General features: G+C 33.1%; 1 protein-coding gene across 3 annotated transcripts in view; it reads left to right on the top strand.

The window, feature by feature from the left end:
- NBEA (neurobeachin) overlaps positions 1-22,559 on the top strand; it is a gene marked incomplete at both ends in the record, with an annotated part of 605,261 nt that overhangs the window by 61,007 nt on the left and 521,695 nt on the right. For all 3 annotated transcript variants that reach the window (XM_079722002.1, XM_079722001.1, XM_079722000.1), the window contains 6 exons: positions 140-371; positions 3,872-3,972; positions 4,253-4,348; positions 12,019-12,140; positions 14,145-14,271; positions 21,569-21,688. In XM_079722002.1, the coding sequence (XP_079578128.1) occupies positions 140-371; positions 3,872-3,972; positions 4,253-4,348; positions 12,019-12,140; positions 14,145-14,271; positions 21,569-21,688 (798 nt within the window). The remainder of the gene's footprint in view (positions 1-139; positions 372-3,871; positions 3,973-4,252; positions 4,349-12,018; positions 12,141-14,144; positions 14,272-21,568; positions 21,689-22,559) is intronic.

Below are 22,559 nucleotides of genomic sequence, written 5' to 3'. Positions count from 1 at the left end.
TTATCAAAATTAGTTTCAGGCTAGAAGACTTGAAATTTTTTAGAGTAGCTAATACTTTCTTGCTAGCTAAATATTTGTTTTGCTATTATGTGTAACCTCTCACATTATCATTGGTGATTTTTTTTCTGTTTATTTTTAGCTGGTTGGTGGAGAGTTTGACTTGGAGATGAACTTTATTATCCAGGATGCTGAGAGTATAACATGCATGACAGAGCTTTTGGAACACTGTGATGTCACATGTCAAGCAGAAATATGGAGCATGTTTACAGCCATCCTACGAAAAAGTGTTCGGAATTTACAGACTAGTACAGAAGTTGGGCTAATTGAGCAAGTATTGCTGAAAATGAGTGCTGTAGATGACATGATAGCAGGTATGGGATTATCTGACAGGAAAGTATAATTTAAATGTTTATAAAGATTCATATACTTCTCTTTATATTCTATAGGTTTTATAGTTTTGTTGAAGCTGCCTTGTTTTAAAATAGATAAGTAGAAATGTATGGGAAATTTGCCTTTTATGTTAAGGGGAAACCTGAAGAATGAAAGATGACTTCTGTATTAGACAAAAATAATTACTATTTTGGTTTTCCAGGTTTTAGAAAATCTCAGTAATGTGGAATAAGTGCTATGAAATCTATCAGAAAAATAAACAGTACCTTTCTATGTAGAACTTAATTAAACCTTTATATAATTAAAATATTACAATACATATTACATTTCTATAAAATTAGCACTTTATTAGAAGTTCTCTGAACTCCATGTTCTCCAATCTGACATATATGGTACTATGACAGGAGGTGCTAAAAGCCTTCGGACAAGCAGGCTGTAGTTTTTGGAAGTGTCGATTTTACTTTGATATTTTTTTGGAGGAACTTTTGTGTTAAAATAAATGCAGATATATTGTTAATTAGAACATACTATTTGCATGAAATTTCAAGATAAAAATAATAATTTGGTGTTTGTTATGTGTTATTTCAAATAATAATTTCCATATCTGTAATTCTTCACTGTCAATCCTTTACCCACCTGCAAGTCCATTCTCCTCTGTGGTTAGATGCACTTCAGTAGAAATGTTTTGAAAGATGGTCCCAGAGCAACAGTTATTCCCAGAAAATAAGGAGTTTGAAATGTTGATTCTCTTAAGCCATGAATCTTCCGTATAACTTTCTTCTGACATGAAAATGTTTCATAATTCTAAAAGTGCTAGTATAATTCCTCACAATATCTGATCATATCTGATCCTTAAAAATAGTTCAACACCAGAAAATCCTCTATAATATTTTGATATATGCATAATTAATTTTAATATCAGTAGAACAAAACATTAAACAAGAAAAAATGGAATGAAGAATAAAGATCAGTGCTTTTTAAATTTAAGCAATATTTTGAAATTTTTGTTTTTTTATAGAGTATATTAAAATCATTTCTAATTGCTTTCGAGGTGGCATCTATCTCTGTTTAGAATGATTTAGTATTCTCTATATTGGTTACTAATGGTTAACTTCATGAAAAATGATAATCAAAATTAAAACATCTTTTTGATGAAAATATGGTACCATCTGCAAATTTTAGCATTAACAGGAATTTATATGTATAAACTTATATGTACACATGTTGTAGAGAACATCATGTGATCTTTGAATCCTCATATCTGGATTTAAGCCCTAAAAATTCTTTTTCTTTTCTTTCTTTCTTTTTTTTTTTTTTTGTAAATAAAGTGCACTTTAGAAAATGAGCCACAATTACGAACATACTAGCTTACTGTACATAATTCATGAGCCCTGAGAAGTAAGCTGATAGTAAGCGTGATAGTACCACAAAGCTTTTCACATTTTCTGTTATACAAAGCTTCTTAATTCCTTTATCCTTTATTCTCATTAATGATAATGTGGATAACACAAATTTTTCACTTTTTGTTATTTAAGTGATGAATAAGTGTTAGAAAAATACCTCTACCTTACTTTTCCGTAGAGAAATTAAAATTTAGATGACATACTAATGAAGGACCAGTAACCACCAAAACACTACTAAGTTTTCACTCTGAGTGTTTTGTAGCATGCTAAGTTCAAAGAAGTTCTTTTCATTTAATAATATTAGAAGGTGGTTAAACATCTATAGTAAATTGATAAGAGAATTTCATAGTCTTAGTATTTTTTCTCCTTTAAAAATCTGGTACAGAAAATACCTTTTTTATAGACCTTTTAAAATTTTATTATAAAATTAAAAACTGAGGTGCTTGGCTATCTTATCTGTATAATAAATAAGAAATCTTAATAATTATGTAATTAAATACAAATTTAATAGATCACTTTTTGTGACGTACATAGGAGATGAGATAAAGGTTTGGAAATAGAATTCTTTTAAAATAGTATTTGTAGGCATACCTTTAAGAAATCTTCTATGAAGGTTTTGTCATTGCAGCTAATTGCTTAAAAATGCTTTATATTAACTTAGGATTTTAAAGTGCTTGGTTTTTATCTAGAATTTTTTCTTAGAAACAGATATTCTGACTAATATGTAGTAACTATGAACATTTTTATTACTTGAATGATGAATGGTCTTTCATTAAAAGATATCTCTTTAAAATGGCATATTCACAGTCACAAGTTTATCGTAGAGATTGCTTACTTATAATGGTGTAAAGTAAGAATAAGTCAATTCTTTATTGATGAAAATAACCATATTAAATTTCTAATTTGAAATACCTACATAATAAATATTTTTAAAGTCTCAAAGTTCAGCTAACTAATCTATGATATTGGATAATGTATAGTACATGTCAATAATTATTTCAACTTATCCTAACCTAACCTATTTTATTAATTGATGATAAATTGTTTATAATGTATATGTGTATTTATTATAATAACTTGTGTAGTATCTTTAATTCTTAGGACATGCTTTAGAAATTGAGAAAATGAAGTATAAGTATTTAGATGTTTAATTTCTTGCAAAAAATGACTGATAGAGGTACTATTACAATGTCTAGAGATGAGAAAGTAATCAGAGACAAGAGATTAAATGTATAATTTTTTCTTATTATCTGGTGAGCTGGTGTGTCTCTTCTGTGAACATAAACACATTATCATAATGGATATCACTAGTCAGATGTTCAAATGGTACTTCTATATAGAGACTAGTAAGTAAGAGTGAGGGCTCTGGAGCCATACTGCCTAGGTTTGAATTTTGACTACCGCTTAGTAGAGTGCGTTCTTGGGCAGTGTGATTAGGTTATCTATGCTTCACTTTCCTAATTTTTAGAAGGGGATAATAATAATACTTACCTCATAGGCTTGTTATGAGGATTTGTGAAGTTAATGCATGTAAACCACTTGGAATAATGCCAGGCAAGGAGTGAGTGCCCCAAATTGTTGTTAATGGGCCAAGGACTATTTCAAGAATGTACTGTATTAAGAGTAGATAATTCTAAAAGAAAATGTGGTTAACCATCACTTTTTCATTTGAAAATAACAAATTTACTATGTTAAATCATTGTACCATTGCATTGTTTTGCCTACTTTTCCCAGCATATAGCAGATTTGTGTGTGTGTGTGTGTGTGTGTGTGTGCACGTATGTGTGTGTATGCTGGGAATTTATAAAATCCATTTTATATAATTTTTCAAAGAGAACTTAATTGAAATGGTAATTCTGATGGGAAGAAAATCCTAAAATTCAAATATAATTTTTTGCTTATCTGATGAATTAAAAATTGTTAATTAGAACAGCTATTCATGAGGACATTTAGCTATAATACATATCCATATATATGTAGAAATGACAAGGTAACTTTTGCTCTTTCAAAAAGTATATTTACCTTGACAGATGGCAGCTCATGACTAGAGTTCAGAATAACTTTATTTTCCTTTGAAGATCTTCTAGTTGATATGTTGGGGGTTCTTGCCAGCTACAGCATCACTGTCAAGGAGTTGAAGCTTTTGTTCAGCATGCTTCGAGGAGAAAGTGGAATCTGGGTAAGCTGTGGTCAGAGGGAAAAGTATTCAATATCCTGGGTAAGCCGTGGTCAGAGGGAAAAGTATTCAATATCAGTGCATTAATACTTAATGTTCAACAGTTCGTCTCTAGAGAGCTATAAACTTGAATTTGTAATGGAAATTGTTCCTCTTAAAGAGTTTATTAAATGATTTAAAATTAATTTTCTTTCAAGTTAGAAAACATTCTGGTGGTTAAGGTGATATGTTAGGTATTTTTGTTAAATTTGTACAGTGACATTTCTTTTTCTTGTTTCCTTAGCCAAGACATGCAGTAAAATTATTATCAGTTCTTAATCAGATGCCACAAAGACATGGTCCTGATACTTTTTTCAATTTCCCCGGTTGTAGTGCTGCGGTAAGTTTTAAATACATATGTTTGTTTTTATTTCTTTTAAGTCAACTCTGTGAAGGTATAATTTACATACAGTAAAATTCCCCAATTTAAAAAGTACAGTTTGTTGAGTTTTGAATAGTCCTGTAACCACCATGACAGTCATGATTTAGAACAATTCTATCACCCACCAAAATTCCCTTGTGTCTCTTTGAAGCCTGTTCCCTCTCCCTAGGCTGTCCCTTACAACCTTTGATTTATTTTGTGTTTGTATAATTCTATCTTTTCTAGAGTTTCATATAAATAAAATCATATAGTGTGTAGTCTTTTCTGCCAGGCTTCTTTTACTTACCATAATGCTTTTGAGATTATCCATGTTGTAGTTTTATCAGTAATTCCATTCCTTTTTATTCTGAGTAGTATTACATTTTATGGATATACCACAGTTTATCCATTCACTAGTTGATGGACTTTTGGGTTTTCAGTTTTTGGTTATTGTAAATAAATCTGCTAGGTCTTGAATAAAGGTCTTCTGCAGGTATGTATTTTTATCTCTTGAGTAAATACGAAAGAGTGAGATTGCTAGTTTTTATGTTAAGTATGTATTTCATTTCATGATAAATATGCAAATTGCTTTTTCTGTAGTGGAAAATTTTGCATCCCCATCAGCAGTGTATGAAAATCCCAGTTGATCTGCATCCTGGACATTGTGTCTTTTTAATTTGCAGCATGTAAATGGTTATGTAATGGCACCTCATTGTAGTTTTAATTTTGTATTGCCCTTATGACTGATGTTGAACATTTTTCATGTGTTTATTAGCCATTCTTAAATCTTTTGTGATGTTTGTGTTCAAATCTTCTGTTCACTTAAAAAAATGTGATTATTTGTCTTGTTATCTTAAGAGTTCATTATATATTCAGGGTGTAAGTTAATTTGGAAATGTGTTTGTCAAACATTTTCTCCCAGTCTGATGCTTGTCTTTTTATTTTCTTAACAATATTTCTTGAAGTACAAAAGATTTTAATTTTGATGGAGTTCAATTAAAATTTTCTTTCTTTTATGACACATGCTTTTGTAATCTAAGAAATCGGTATAAACCAAGGTCACAGGATTTTTTTCTCTTAGGCATTCTACTGAAAGTTGTGTTGTTTTACCTCTTATGTTTAGGTCTGTGATCCCTTTTGTTTAAATTTTTAAAATATGATGTGAGGGAAGGTTGGAGGTTAAGTTTTGTTTGTTTAACATATGACTATCAAATTGTTTCAAAGCCATTTGTTGAAGAGACAGTTCTTTTCACATTGGATTGTGTTGGCACCTTTCTTGAAAACTATCTGGCCGTGTTTGTGTGGATCTAGCTCTGAGTACTCCAATTCATGGGACACAATATATCTCTCCCTTTATTTCATTTTCTTTGATGTTTCAGTGTTTCACAGTTTTCAGCATGTCAGTCTTAAACATCGTTTGTTAAATTCATTCACAAATATTCCATATTGCTTTATGCTAGTATATAAAAATGCAAATTTTTTGGTATACTGACCTTATATCCTGAGACCTTGCTAAACTCACTTACTTGTTCTAGCAGTTTTTTTTAGTAGATGCCTCTTTATTTCATTTTGTACCTTATTGCACTGGCTAGGACCTTCAATTAGTAATCGTAACAGTCTTGACTTATTCTCAGTCTTGGGGAAAGCATTAAGTATTTCACCATTAAGTATACTATTAGCGTTAGGTTTTAAGATATATCCTTTATCAGACTGAGGAAATTCCTTTCTATTCCTATTTACTGGGTTTTTTTTTTTTTCATCATCAGTAAGTTAATATCAGTGTTGAATTTTATCAAATGCTTTTTCTGATTTTATTGAAATTATCATATAGTTTTTCTTCTTAATCTTTATTAATGTGATGAATTACAGTGACTGATATTTCAGTGTTAAGTCACCTTTGCATTCCTGGGATAAAAACTGCTTGATCGCAGTGTAATAACCTTTTCATACAACACTGGATTTGATTTGCTAACATATTGCTAAGAAACTTTGCAATTACTTCTATGAGTGACTTGATGATCTGTTTTTCTTTTCCTGTGATATCTTTCTCCAGTTTTGATGTTAGGGTAATTCCTCATAAAATGAGTTGGGAAGTATTTGTTTCTCACTATTGAAGAGTTTGTGTAGAACTGATAATACTTATTATTTTATTTTATTTTATTTTATTTTGCGTTACGCGGGCTTCTCACTGTTGTGGCCTCTCCCCTTGCGGAGCGCAGGCTCCGGACGCACAGGCTCAGCGGCCATGGCTCACGGGCCTAGCCGCTCCGCGGCATGTGGGATCCTCCCGGACCGGGGCACGAACCCGTGTCCCCTGCATCGGCAGGCGGACTCTCAACCACTTTGCCACCAGGGAAGCCCTGATAATACTTATTCTTGAATGTATGCTGGAATTCACTATTGAAGCCATCTGGGTCTGGAGTTTTGTTTGTGGGAAGGTTTTAAACTACGAACTTAAGTTCTGTAGTAGATATAGGGAAATTTTCTATTTGTTTTGAGTAAGCATTGGTAGTGTGTGTCTTTCAAGTAATTATCCAGGTAATCTAAGTTGTTGAATATATTGACATAGTTGTTAATCATATTCCCTATTATCCTTTTAATGTCTATAGGATATGTATTGATGCCTCCTCTTTCATTCTTGTTCCAGTCAGTCTAGCTGGAAGTTTATCCATTTTGTTGTTCTTTTCAACTAGCTTTCTCAGTAAGCTTGATTTCATCATTTTAATATACATGGTAGCATTGTAGAGCATATGTGTAATTTTTGGCTAGAAGAACCAGTTTTGATTTCTGAATCCCCTAGTTCATTACTGTAGAGGACTAGTCCTTAGTGTTTCCTAGCTTACTTTCATGTAAAATATTAGCATTTTATAATGGAATAGGGTTATTGTGAGCCTGTACTGAAATAATATACTATTTAAGCACTATATAAGTTGTAAAACATAATGTAAATATTTATTGCTCTTTGGTTATTACAGGTACTTAAATATCCTTTCAATCTCCTGTTTCATCAACCATTATCCTAATTTTATATTTTTTCCTGACTATTTTGTTACTAATCTTTTAAGTTACAGTTTCCACCAATTGTTAAACAAAAATAGGAAAGTTAAAATAAAAACAAAACACTTTCAAGATGGAAGCAAATCATTTTACATATCAGTTTGTTAGTGTAGAGCATATATAATATGTATGTATATTGTGGTACATAGCAGAGAAAACACTGTTGCTGTCCCTAAGGGGATGAGGGTTCTTTTATATGTAATAGTTCTACTTATACACATATGTATTTCTAATACATTTTACAGAGCTGTTGTTGACCTGACATCTGATAGATTTCAGTCTAAGGTATGGGGAAGAAGAGCAAAGTGTTTTGACTGAAACATAAGCAAGTTGCTGTTTTATATATAGAATTAACAAAGTTTAATTAAAATGGAATTAATAACTCTGTTTTAATAAATTGCCTGAATTGCCTCAGTAAGATGGCAGTTAATCCTGTTTTTAGCCATTTCGTCACCAATTACCTATTGGTATGCAATGCATTTTACACACACATACACACACACAGAGATAGCTCAGGGGATATTGGTGGACTTATACTATCTCTTCCGCCTTTCCTGGTTTTTCCTGCATCACTCATTTCCATAAAGGGTAGTTTGGATCAAGAGTATATTCTTTGTAGAGGAGGAAGCAGGGAAGGAACTAGAACTTTTATAACTATTATTTCATTTGAGTCATACAAGCTATATAAGATAAATGATATTATTGTTGTTACATCAGTTGAGAAAACTAAGTAAGCCTCTACAGTATAGCATTGTTCAGAGTCTTAAAGTAGAGTCACAACCTGAACCAAAATTTGTCTGACCTTAAATCCAGCGTTTCATTTAACAACGGATTGGCTAATTTTCAGACATGTTACTTCTGCTATTGAACTGCTGAGAAATTCAGATAGGAGCTGATTTTAAAACCCTTACCATTACAGTGTGTTTGATAATCTGCTTCTGGATGAGCATGAACCAGTGCCATCTTAGTAACAAGAGGGTACATACTGTTTGGACCACTGCTCATAGCAGTGCCTTTGGATGATTAAGATCATGATACAACTTACTTTCCCTCTAAAATAACCATATATGCTAGGCCTTCTGAATTGTATTCTATATTGTGGAGATGCTTTACTATGAGCCTGCTGCCTCCATATGAGCAATTTGGTAATACTTACAGAGAGTTAGTTGAGTTCTACAGTGATTAGTGTAAAGGTGAATGACAAACGTAAGATGGCATTTTACGTGCTCTGTGACCTTTATGGATATACTATATAGATTTGCTTTTCATGATTATGATCTATTTCTTGAATTTGCTTAATTTAAGAAATAGTACACTTTTCTATTCACTGAAATAGTTAACTGAAAGCATCCTATCTGAAATCATTTTTTTTTGCAAATTGCAACAGATAAGAATATAAATTTTGGAGTCAGGTAGTCTAGGAGACGGTGAGGGATATAGATTTCAGAATCCGATGGACTCACTGGACACAATGAGGGATACCCAATTGTGGATACCGAAGTATTGTAGAAGGAAATACAGAGGAAATGTGAAGGCAGCTTAAATCCAAAATCACGGAGATAGTCCAAAGGTCATGCCGTTATCGCCATGGGATTACAAGGAAATATAAAGAGTCTAGAAAATGGGTGATCAGGCACAAACGGTTGGGGAGTAAATGGGCCTGGATTCCACGTAAGGCAGTACTCTACAAAGTTAGCTTTTGTGCCTTAAGGGAGAGTGTATGCATCAGTTAAAGAGTTGAAAAAGGCTAGGGATACAATGTGCACTGTAAGAAGGAGCTGGTTGGTAGGTAAGTAGGAGCAGGAAGTTGAGGCATACCCTCTAGAAATGGGAGAGTTCAGATCCCTAAAACATTTTTTCTAGCTGTTACATACTGAAGACTATACTTCAGTAAAAATATAATAAATTTAAAATACATATGTAATAAAAAAAATAATTTTAAGACAACGTCCTTTAGTAGAGGTAACTGTCTTGTTGAAGAGATTGGCCATAATAAAGATCCTTATTTATCTATGGAATTTTTAGAAGTCCACAATGAAACTGAGAAAAATGCAGTCCTAGAGCCTCTCAGGTGTTTCATACCAGTTGTAGCAAGGCCAAAGACTATTATTATTTCATTATCACTCAAGCTTATTAGCTTTTCCTTTTGTGAGATTTTTTTCTTTTTTTCTGTTGTATTTTGGTTCACTAGTGTTGGCAACTGAATGTGATTTAGGACTCTTTCAGTCCTACTGTGGTGGAAGTGTAGTTCTGGAAAACTTGAAGAACAGCTTGTCTCAAATTCTTTCCTGTATCTCTTAGTTTAATGCAGCGTATAAGTTCCAGTGTGGGGCTCAGTAGACCAGATGATGAGACTGATGATATAGAAAGTGCTAGGGCCACTGGTTGGAAGTAAGAGATCTCTTGGGCATGTGGAGTAATGGGGGAAAAGAGAAGGAATGGGCTGCACTCTGCATGCTTATTAACGCCGCTATGATAGTGCTGTCATGGACTGCTGTGGCTGGTATGGAAGGGCACTTGGGTATGCTGGTTGTGGCCAGAGGTTGGAAACCATGAATCTGACCCTGTTCCAATCGTGTTCCACAGGCATTATGAGCAAATTAATATATTTGTTAAGCTATTATTATAATTCTATAGAATCACTTTACTTTTCAATGTCCTCAATAAATATTTCTCCTGTTTACCTTGGTACTCTGAAGCAGCTGTAGTAAGTGAAGTCTGGATTAGTGAAACTTATGGAGGTATTAACCAGCAGTAAACTTGGCAAGAATTGCATTTTGCTAGCAAACAAAAAAACAAAGTAAAATATTTCCCTTTTTAAAAAGTCGAAAAAAGACTGTATTGACAATTAAAGTGCCTGGACTAATTGCTTAAATATTAAAATCTGAAAGGACATTGTATAGGAAAATTTTTATTCATTGTTAGGGTTTGAGTCTTCATTTGAAATGGTATGTGTGTTTATGTGTTTTTGTGTGTGTGTTTTCGTTTTGTTTTTATGCAGCAGGCGCTTTGCCACTTTGAGATTTTTCATTGATCACATATTGATTATTTTCTATGTCTTAAGTCTCAATGCTGGGAGTATAAACTATATTTCTTACTCTTTGGGAACTCATTGGTAGACACAAAAGCAGCTTGTTAGAATAAGCTATTGTAGATTTAGGTACTGAGTGCTATGGGAAAACAATGAAAAGAGAAACTAGGCTGGGGTGAAGTCCAGGAAAGCTTCACAGGAGAAGGAGATATTAGCCTGGTATTGAGGGTAATTGGGATCTTGTTGGAGGAAGTGTTTTGCACAGAAGTAGCATCATGTACAAAAAGGGGAGCTCTAACAGAACAGGTGGAACAGCTGCTATGTTTAGATATACTTTGAAAAGTGGGGTAAGGTACAAGAAGAGAATAAGATTGAAAGGGTTTGATGGAGTCACAGTATGTGTGAACAGCCTTGTATAACCTGAAGAAATTTAAACTTCATTTTATATGCAGAGGATTTTTATATGGAAGCTATATGTTATATTTGAGTAAGGTCATTATCAGCAATATGAAGGATCTGTTTGGAGGAACAGATCAGTTATAAAATCATAAATGGGGGCTTCCCTTGTGGCGCGGTGGTTAAGAATCTGCCCACCAATGCAGGGGACACGGGTTCAAGCCCTGGTCCGGGAAGATCCCACATGCCGCGGAACAACTAAGTCCGTTCGCCACAACTACTGAGCCTGCGCCCTAGAGCCCGTGCTCTGCAACAAGAGAATCCACCGCAATGAGAAGCCCGTGCACCACAACAAAGAGTAGCCCCCACTCGCCACAACTAGAGAAAGCCTGCGCTCAGCAATGAAGACCCAACACTGCCAAAAATAAAATAAATAAATTTTAAAAAAATCATAAAGGGTACTTATCTTTTATGTGAAGGAATTTAGATACCTCATAGAAAGATAAATAAATCCACTCATGTTTTTTGTCTTCAAGTCAAGTTATATACCACTTTCTCATTTTTTCCTTAGAATGTCTAGATTTTTTTTATTACTATTACCAACTGAATACTATATTATTCCTTTCCTACGTGTGAGTGGATTTGAATTGGTTTTGGTCATAAATTTCAATGGTTCAGTTTCTGAATGATAAATCTTTTGCTTTTGTATTAATATTATTTCTTAATTCTTATATTTCTTCAGTATTTATTCCATTAGCTTCTCTATTGCTTTTGGATTTGAAAATTCAGCTTTCTTTAATCAAGTGAAATATTACTGAAAACCTAACATAAACTATAGAAAACTGAAAATTCTGGAGCATATGTATAAGGGACTGTATATTGGTGAACTTGGAGGTGGACTTCTTGGAATACAGTCTGAACCCTACTACGTAACTTAGATATGAAACTTGATTCATTGAATATTTGAAAATAATGCTTCTAGAGTCAACAAACAATATTAATAGATTATCTTAATATGATAATAGTTTCTATTTTTGTATTTGTCCATGATTCTTTGATATTTATACCTTCATTGTTTTTTAATCTGTGGAAGCCATACTTGACCTTATTTACTATTACATTTTCTTTAACTGATACTTTTGTATCTTTTTCCATTACCTTGTAGGCAATTGCTTTGCCTCCTATTGCAAAGTGGCCTTATCAGAATGGCTTCACCCTAAACACTTGGTTTCGTATGGATCCATTAAATAACATTAATGTTGATAAGGATAAACCTTATCTTTATTGGTAAGTAATATATTTAATTTTAGTACTTTGGTCTTAAGCATTTCAATCTTGTAAATATGTAATAGTGTCAAGTGTCAAGGCAACATATTAAATAGAATAAGTAAATAAATATATATATGTTAAAACTACAAAGATACAGTTATGTCAGTTTATTTTATTCATTTTTTGCTGTTGATTCTAGGCAACCTGCCTCACTATTTTTTTCCTCAATTACATTTTAAGAGTCAGGGGTTACAGACCTCCTATCTCCAGTCTGCATAGATCAATTGTGTGTTCTTAGTGAAAAAAAAAACCCAAAACAACAACAACAAACTCCTACCAGATTTCATTCACTTTGCTTTTTGACTTAACATGGTTCTGTGAGCGTAATTAAGGTATGCTTTAAAAATATTGATTTTGATAACCATGTGAGAAGTTATAATTAGATAAGATTAATTATTTGGTAGATAACTAACAGAATGGGTTCATCAACCCAACAATGGGTTGACCTGTAAGGACTCGGAACTTGATAATTTTAGTTTACCAATAATGCCAAGTAATAAGAACATCCAAGTTCCGTTTGTTATCTTACTATATGTACTAGGCATTATAAGTGCTTACATGTATTGCCTCATTTCATACTTGCAGTGCTCTGAAATAAGATTGCCTGAGTTTAAGTTCTGCCTCTACCATTTACTGTTTATCCTGTGCTTTGGTGTCTTCAACTGTAAAATGAGGATAATAATGGTACCTATCACATAGGATTTAATGGTAGCATAATATTTAAAGTACTTTTTGTACAATGACTGTTCAGAAATGTGAGTGTAGAAAAATGTTGAGCTATTAATAACTTGTAAACTCTATTACAAAAGATTATATATGGATAGTAATGAGAGAGAGTTTTAACAAGCATCTGAACTTCCAAACATAAATGGGGATGAACTTCAGAAAGGTCATTTTGGGGGCTTCTCTGGTGGCGCAGTGGTTAAGAATCCGCCTGCCAATGCAGGGGACACGGGTTTGATCTCTGGTCCAGGAAGATCCCATATGCCACAGAGCAACTAAGCCCGTGTGCCACAACTACTGAGCCTGTGCTCTAGAGCCCACGAGCCACGACTACTGAAGCCCAGGCGCCTAGAGCCCCGTGCTCCGCAACAAGAGAAGCCACTGCAATGAGAAGCCCGCGCACCACAACCAAGAGTAGCCCCTGCTCGCTGCAACTAGAGAAAGCCCGCAGGCAGCAACGAAGACCCAACACAGCCAAAAAAAAAAGTCCTCTCTAAATGCTCACTGTGCCATACAAGATGTGATACCATTTACATAAGATCATATGTTGTGTACATTTCAAAAAAAAAAGAAAGCTCATTTTGGGAGATCATATTTTTATTTCAATAATACTGTCATTTGTCAAAGCATTTACAGGTTTTGTTCTTTTATTTTTTTTAGTATATATTGTGATTGAATTCACAGCTGGAGGAGTGCTCCTCTAGAAGAAAATAACTATATTTCATAGTCACATCTTTTTTCTTTTTTTGAGTGAAAATGTATTCCTTTGCTTGATTACCTATGTTATTTATCAAAATTGGCTGTGACTTTTTTTTTTGGTAAAGTTGTAAGCTATTTTCAAAGATATAGTAGAATTAAAGAGCAAGTTGATTTTGAAAACATTAACTGTGTACATGATTTCTGTATTTGTTAATTCCAGGTGGTCATTGAAGGTATATGAAATCTACTTGGTAGGCTTTTGTTGGCTATTAATTTGTTTTTATGTATTTGTCATGTTTTAAATTGAAATATTAATAAGTTCTATAGTCTTCTGTTTTCCCAATTTAAATGCCTTCTTTTAGCTGTTCTAAACTTTTCATGTTTTAGTCTTTATTTGGTACATGTAATACCCCTTCTACTCTATAGGGATGTAAGTTTTATTTTTATAATTATGTTTTATATTATTTGTATAATACTAATCTTTAGATATATTGTTCTTTGTCACAGAGGATATTATACTATTCTCAGTTTTCTTTGCAGTTTTCGTACTAGCAAAGGAGTTGGTTACTCTGCTCATTTCGTTGGCAATTGCCTGATAGTCACATCACTGAAGTCCAAAGGAAAAGGTTTTCAGCACTGTGTGAAGTATGATTTTCAACCACGCAAGGTAGGTATAAGTAAATTATCTATTGAGAATGACACAATTCACCATTCCCACTCTCTTAAAACTCACCTATTATGACTTCTGTAATATTCTCTTTTATTGGTTTTCTCGTGACTCCTACTGCTTTCCTCTTATCCTTATCTGCATTTTCTTTCTACTTTTCTATCTAACTTTTGACATAAAAAGATCAGGCTCCTGACCTCTCTCATTCTCTTGCTGTGATCTGTTGTATGGCATTCTTTCCGTGAACATTCAATATGTATTTACTGAGTGCCAGACACTGTTGTAGGCACAGGAGATACGACAGTGAACAAAACAGACAGCATCCTTGCTTTTCTGGAGCTTATGTTTTTTCGGGAATTTTTATTCAGTTTTATGATAGCTTTCCTCTCTTATTCTTATTTCCAGAGCTTTATTCTTATATTCTCATCTCCCTATGAGATATGGCCAAGTGAATGTCTTTCTGGCCCCGCAGCCTTAGAATGTGTAACATTGAATTTGCCGTCCCAGTCCCATATCATTCATGTTCTTAAGTCCTCTGTTGTTGTTTTTTTTTCTTTTTTTGCGGTATGCGGGCCTCTCACTGTTGTGGCCTCTCCCGTTGCGGAGCACAGGCTCCGGACGCGCAGGCTCAGCGGCCATGGCTCACGGGCCCAGCCGCTCCGCGGCATGTGGGATCTTCCCGGACCGGGGCACGAACCCGTGTCCCCTGCATCGGCAGGCGGACTCTCAACCACTGCGCCACCAGGGAAGCCCAAGTCCTCTGTTTTGATTAAGAGGCTACTGTCTTCATAGTAGTGGGGACTTGAGTCAGCTTCAGCCCCTCTTTGATCTTTATATCAGTCAGTTAAATTTCCAAGTCCTATACTTAGTATCGCTGAAATACAGCTTTCACCTTTATAAAATTCTTTACATGTTGCTTAAATTCTTCATATTGCTCTCTTTTTATCTTGGACCCTCTGTCTCCTCCTCTTCCTCCTCCTGATTTATATTCCTGATCATATTATTTCACTGTTCAAACCAATCATTTACTTCTTACTTACTACAGAATAAATTAAAAATTTTAGCTTAGTCTTTCATGATTTGGATTTTATTGTCAGCTCTTTACTTAAACGTTTTATTTTGGCAAAACTGAGCTGATATACATGCTTCACTTTTTTATCTTTTCCTTTTCAAATGTTCGGTCTCTGGCCTGAAATACATTTACTTGTCCCCTTACTCTCAGCTCTAGGTCTTAAATCCCACCCCATTGTTATGTTCCATTTCACATAAGATTTCCATGGAACCTGTCCCTGATTTGCCTTGCTTTGCTCCCCAGATACAGTCTCTCTTTCAGCATATTATTTCAGTATTTCTTATGGCTGTTATTTCTTTTAAACCTTTATTATTCATTTATATGTGCATTATTTAGTAACTATTGAGACTAAGCTAATGTGTTAGATTCAATTTTGTATTTCCTCATATGCCTAACACAGAGTATTGAACTTGGTAGACTGTCAATGATATATGTTAGATAAATAAGTAAAATATGACTTTAACAACCAAAAACCCTTTTGTTTCCTAAAGGAGTAAGTTACATTTATTTGGACAGCTAATTTATATTGAGCAGTTTATTTCCCCATATTATGAAATAAATGAGGTATTACTATTGATACAGTGACAAAAAGGGCATGCCTTGTTGTGATCAGTGCTTCTTTGTAGGTAAGTATCCCAAGAACCTTTTCCATGTGGCAGTAAGAAGAAAAGTAGTCATGGCAATAAAGACCAAGTAATTTAGGTTGTTGCTATGTTATACACATTTAAAATCTAAAGCTTACTAGCCTTTTTTGTTGTTGTTCCAGCATAATAATGCATATTGCAAAGCTAAGTTAATTTTTGGAATTGTAGAGAATAGAGCAATATCCATGACCGTTAAGAGAGATTTTATGCTTTTTGAAAAAGTGTTTTGCACAGGTTTAATGGAAAACACAGTTACTTCGAATGCCAACAACTGCCACATTCTTAGATCTTCATTCTGATCCTAAAATTTTGGTATATATTATATATAATTTATTTATAATATATTATTATATATAATTTGTGTATAATATGTAAATGTACTATATAATATACAGAAATTATGCAGTATCTTTTAGATTTTCTTTACATCTATGAAAACAATATTAAAGTATTTCAACAATCATTATTAATTCAAAGATTATTCCAAGGCAAACTTTTATATGAACTTTGTGACTTTAATTGTAGATCTGAGGAATTATGTTACTCTAATTATAATTCTACCTTCTTCTCTCCCTTTCCTCATTTACCTCCTCCTCCGTCTCTCCTCCCTCCTTTACCTCCTTCTCTTTTGCTCATCCTTTTCATCTCCCTTTTCTTTCCCCTTCTTCTCCCCTTCCTCCTCTCTCTTTTCTTATTCTTCTTCCTCCTTCTTCCTCTAACCTTATTTGGTTTGGTAACAGAACCAGTGTTAGACTAGAGCTTCAAACTTCAGAGTAACTGGTTAGTGTATGTGTGTGTATGCTGTCCTCCACTATGGATTTATAGATGATGAACTCCCTTTCTAAGTCTAATGTTAAACCTCCAGGTTTGGTAATACAGAGAGACTTTTCTTAAGGGAGATTCAGCTGATCCTAGCAGCCCTGAATCTTGTTTCCTGAGATTGAAGGTTTCACTAAATTCAGCTTCTTTAGTAATGCTGGCTTCAAGGAGAGGGATGTTGCTCTCCTGTTAATGTTTTGACCCATGAAATATACCTTTGCTTAATATCCGCTAGAATATGGATATTCAGAGACCAAGTTGAAACGTACTTTTAAAAGTCTGTTTAAAGGTAAGGAATAACAAGAGAAAATGCAGAGAAATATGCAACTGTATCATTAGATATATAGATATAATTCACTCATTATCAGCTGGGATTTACTAGAAAGATCTTTCTTTTGTTTACCAGACTCCATCTTCTGTCACAGTAACCAAACATTTGAAAGTCCAGAGTCTAAAAAAACAAGGGACAGAAGTATAGTTCTCCATATATACACTAATATGTATAAGATGGATAACTAATAAGAACCTGCTGTATAAAAACAATAAGAAGTATAGTTCTCCTTCCCACATGTTTAAGGCCTGGTCCCCCTTCCAGGTTCAAGGGTCTTTCCTGGATATAGAGCAGGGGTTTTGTTCACCAGGGCATACTCTACCCCTTATCCACAGGAACAACCATAACAGATTTGATGAGCCCATATAAGGTGGTGAGAATGCTTCATTTCTTTTTCTTTCTTTTTTGTTTGTTTTCTTGTTTGTTTATGATCCCATGTGTATTGTGCCACATACTGAAGAAAATATTATTTTGGATGGGGTTTTCAAATATATAGTTTTATTTTTACATGAGTCTAATAAAAATCTTTCTCTTATGTAAGGGATAGTTTAATAATTATTTCTATTAAAGAACATCAATTAACAATAATTCATTAATATATACTTAGAAAATAGCTTAAAAGCAATGATTCTAAATAAATTTATACATTAGAATGGGAGTTATTTTTTTCTTGATACAAATCCCACTTTTTTTCATATAAATCTCGTTGCCTCTCCTCTAGAAATTCTGATTTATTAGATTTGGGATGCTAGCCAGACAGAGTTTGCCAAATGTGCCAAATTATTTAGAATTTTAGTGGAAGCTTGTTAGAAATACAGATTCGTGGAATTATCATTTTCATGTCAGGAATATGAGTTTTTAACAAATGCTCTAGGTGATTCTTCTCATCAGACAAGTTTAAGAAACAGTGGTTTAAAGAGTATAAATAAGAAAACTTAGCGTCAAGTTAAGGATCAAATAAAGTTGCCATTAACTAAAAAAAGCAATTCAACCCCTTTGTTCTCTCTCTCTCTCTCTCTCTCTCCCTCTGTCTTTACATTTTTCCCCTTTGAGAAATGCATTCCCAGTTGTAATAGGTCTCTCTTTCTATATCTTGTTAGGAGCAGGATCAGGGAGTTATGTGGGTTTTGAAAGGCCTTCTGTAAAGATTTTTATAAACCTTGAAAATCATTAGTATTTGATTTTACTGTTTCATTATTTGAGATAACTCCATTTTTTATTTTTTCCCCTTTCTTTAGTTTTTTCAGGGTATACCCTAGCTAAGTTGTTTTCCTTCCTAATAAGGGGTTTAGCTAGACTATCAAAAAGTGTTTTCCTAGTGGTACCACTTAACCGGATGTTTGACCTTGTGAAAGTGAATGTATACAATTAGCACATTACCTACTATGTAGCAAATTTACTCAATGCATGTTAGCTACAATTGATATTTGTGTAAATATCATGTTACATTTTTCTGATGAATTCTTAATATACATCCTTTTTTCTTGTTCATGTTGTTGTATTTCTTTTATAGATCTATTTTTGAGTTTCAAACTAAATGTAGACCTCAACATACATGTATAATATCAGTATGCATATATAGTCTCCAAGTTTACTCCTGTTTCCCTCAGTCAAAAAAATATCAAGTCAAAACTTGGGCTCTTTTGATTTAAAAAGTCACTTGTCTGTTATCTGTAGAGTATATCTTGATTTACTAAGGAAAGAGAATAGAAAGGTTAATTTTCCTATAAATAAGTACCCTTCGTTCTGAGATCAATTCATTCATTAAATTGTGTATTCATTTATTCACCCATTTAACCTTTTATGTTAGTGTTATGACCAAAAGCAAACTCTGTTTATAACTCCAAACTTAATTATCTGGCTAATAACTGGATAACTATATTAGTTATCTTTAGTTGATGGTACCACTACCCATTTAAGTAAAAAATTGGAAACCATCTTAGACTCCCCTTTTCTATATTAGCAGTTCCAGTCAGTTCTGTTAATTAGTTCCTGTCCCCGCTTTTTAAAATTACCAATGCCTTTGTCTTAGTGTAGGCTCCTATGGTTTTCTTACCTGGACTTCTGCTGTGGTTTTCATTTATCTTCATCCACACTTGCCTAACTGCCCCACTTCCTTACTTTTGCCAGTTATGTTCCTAAACTATGGAGATGATCATTTCACTTTCCTGCTCAAAATTCTTTAGTTATACCACATTATGCAAAAAGTAAAGGCTGATGACAAAAGGGGAACTATGGGTCTCTTTATGATCTGGTCTTTGTCTATTATGCCTGCCACACCTGAACACTGAGAAAAGTTTTGTCAAACCACTGTGCTCCATGTACCATATTAAGTTTCTTCTGCCTGGAATGTTTCCCCCTTGTTTACTCAACTGTTCTATTCATCCTTCAGGTTTAGTCTTAAGCTTTATTTTACTCTTTTAGTGAACTCTTCTTGGTTAGCCTTCCTTCTCTGTCTTTCCTTTCTACCTACCCTCAGTCATTACATCTTTTGCTCACATATGTGTAATTTAGGTATTATCCATTGTTTTATAGTTGTTTTATGTTTGTTTCTCTAATGAAACCTCCTTTAGGCTGTATATGTTACATTTCTTTATGTGCCTACAATCTGGGGGACACTTGCCATGAAGTAGGCCCACAGTAAATTCTTTGAATGAACAACTTTGAGGAGTAAATATCAATTTTATCAGAAAAAATCTCATAATGAAGAAATAGTAGATAAAAAATAAATAGAAATATAGTCCGTGGTGTCTTATTTATGGGTATCAGATATGTATTAGGAACAGTTTTTCATAATTTTCATATATTATCTTAAAATTGTCTTTGGGCAACAGAAAATACCTTTCTATTAATAGACATTTATTTATGTCTATTGTATTTAGACACTTAAAATTTCTAAAAATTTTATTCCAAAATATAAAGATTGTATCTCCTGTTTTACCCAGATAGCATTCTGGTTGAAAATTTTAAACTCAATGAGTGTTAGAGAGGTAAATTTTAATTCTTACACATGTAAACTTCAATAAGATTTTTCTTAAATTTATTTTAAGCTCAGTTTCTTGATAATTTTATAATATTTAGAAACATGAGTCACTAAATGACCAACTTTGAAGATATTCTTCAAATTTTAATCAGGTCCAACATATATGTTACTTTCAGGTCAGGTGAAAGCCTCAGTTTGCAATAAATTAAGGATGATCTAGAATAAAACAGCTTTAAAACAGACGTGTTTTAGGGGTTAAATGGTTTGACCTGACTTTTTTTTTTTTTATGTAATTGAGGAAAAGTGTTACTTGTATTACTGTCTTCTGTGAGTTGTTCAGTGCACTATTTTTATTTTCTAAATCAAAATGAATAAAATTAAATTTTGTTCAAAGTATTTCAGATACCTTGAAATGATTAATATTTTAGTGGTTAAGAATTACTCTTATGACTTTATATTATGCAAAGTATGTATGAAATAAATTGAATAGTGCTTTTAACTAATCTGAAGAACAAACTTTGTACTTTATATTTTTATGTTTTGGGGGAAAACTAGTCTAAATCTCTCTTAACTGATGAAAGCATAATTGTTTAAATATCTGTAAATCATTTGTATTTTTCTATAGTTTAGAAATAATATTTCTATATTATCTGCATTAGGCTATTAACTCCAAAGAGGCCAAGGATTAGATCCACAAATTGTTATAGAACTTAAATCATCTCATATGAAAATAGACTTTAAAATGCTTTTTGTTGACACTGGTAACTATAAAATGAGAGCTGAGTATAAACTCATTCCTTGATTCTTAATTGATAGTCACACATTATTAAATTAAATATAATTATTCCTGGATTTAATAATTCTAAATTGTGGAATTGAAATTATCTAAATCTTATTATAAATGTTAAATTTTTTTCCTTGACAGATTTCTCCTGACCATGCAATCCAAAGTAGAATCCTAGGTTATTCTTAGTTTACACTGTTCTTATTTCCCCGTAGTAATCATCATGATTTTTAATTCTGTATTTGTTTACTTGTCTAATGTATGGCTCTTCCACTGCTCCATAAATTCCAGAAGAGCTTGAACCTATGGTCTGTCTGTAAAAACTGGGTATTTGCAGTGCCTGGCACAATGCAAATGTTATTAAATGAATGAGCATAAATATAATTGTTTTTCCACAATTTTTGGATCTTGGTATAGTGGAAAGAGTGTCAGTCCAGAGCTGAAAGGGTTCTCACTCTGTCTCCATCACACATTTATTCTTTATGAGTCATTTTTTTTCACTGTAAAATGAGAAATGGGAAAGGGAACTTGAAAAAATGCTAGTGGATGATCATTAATATTCCTTCAAGCAATTTTTTGTAGTGTGGGATAAATGTTATGGTTGCTTTTAAACAGTAATAACTAAACATTACATATTGATATCCTAAATTTTTTTTCATTTAAGTGGTACATGATCAGCATTGTCCACATTTACAATCGATGGAGGAACAGTGAAATTCGGTGTTATGTTAATGGACAGCTGGTGTCCTATGGTGATATGGCTTGGCATGTTAACACAAATGATGTAAGTTTTTATTTATCTGTATTTTAATGTATTTGAGTGTTTGATCTATCACTGTTTATAACATGAATTGAATAATAAAATAGTTTGGTAGAAACAATAGTTTTACTTTGAAATTTTTTTCTATTAAGTGAACTCTTGGTTTAATTTAGTATAATTAAATTGCTAAAAGATATGATTAATGATACAAAAAAAAAGGAAAATTGCTTGGCCAAATTATTATTAGGTCAAAAATATAAATTCAGTATTCTATTCTTTTCAGAATCTCAAGCATTAAAAGTTGTGTCTTATACCTTATTTTGATGGGAAAGCAAGACCTTAAACAGAATGAATAAGTATAACATGTGACTATTATTTACTAGATAAATGGTGATAAATACTGTGGAGAAAAACTAAGTGGGAACAAATATGGAAAGTGTAGGTATAGGGAAGGGAGAAGCCAGATGGTCCAGAGATGGTCTTAGTGAGAAGAGTGGAGGGAGAAAGCAATGTGAATATTTGGAGGAAATATCCCATTCAGTGGAAGCAGTGAGTGCAAAAGCTTTGAGGCAGAAGTAGAAAGTTTATCTTGGTTTTTACATTTTTTTTAAGTTTTTTTTTTTTAAAGACTCAAATAAAACAAAAATCAAAGACGAATCTGTGATGAAATGAGTTAGGGATTGCAGAGTTTGAAATATTTACTGTCTGTTCCTTTACAGAAACAGTTTGCTTGTTCTGTCCTAGAAACTCATAGTTGGGTCACAGTCAATAAATATTTATGAGAATGATTTTTTTCAGAATTAGAATATTCACATGAAATTCTGCTTCATATTTGCCCTCCAAAGGGGACAGTCTTTTCTATTGCAGAGTGATTTTGTTGGCTGTCATGACTCTG

Source organism: Hyperoodon ampullatus (assembly GCF_949752795.1).
Source record: "Hyperoodon ampullatus genome assembly, chromosome: 16".
Taxonomy (NCBI): domain Eukaryota; kingdom Metazoa; phylum Chordata; class Mammalia; order Artiodactyla; family Ziphiidae; genus Hyperoodon; species Hyperoodon ampullatus.
The sequence above is the reverse complement of the archived record's forward strand: the minus strand, read 5'-3'. Positions and strand labels throughout refer to the sequence as shown.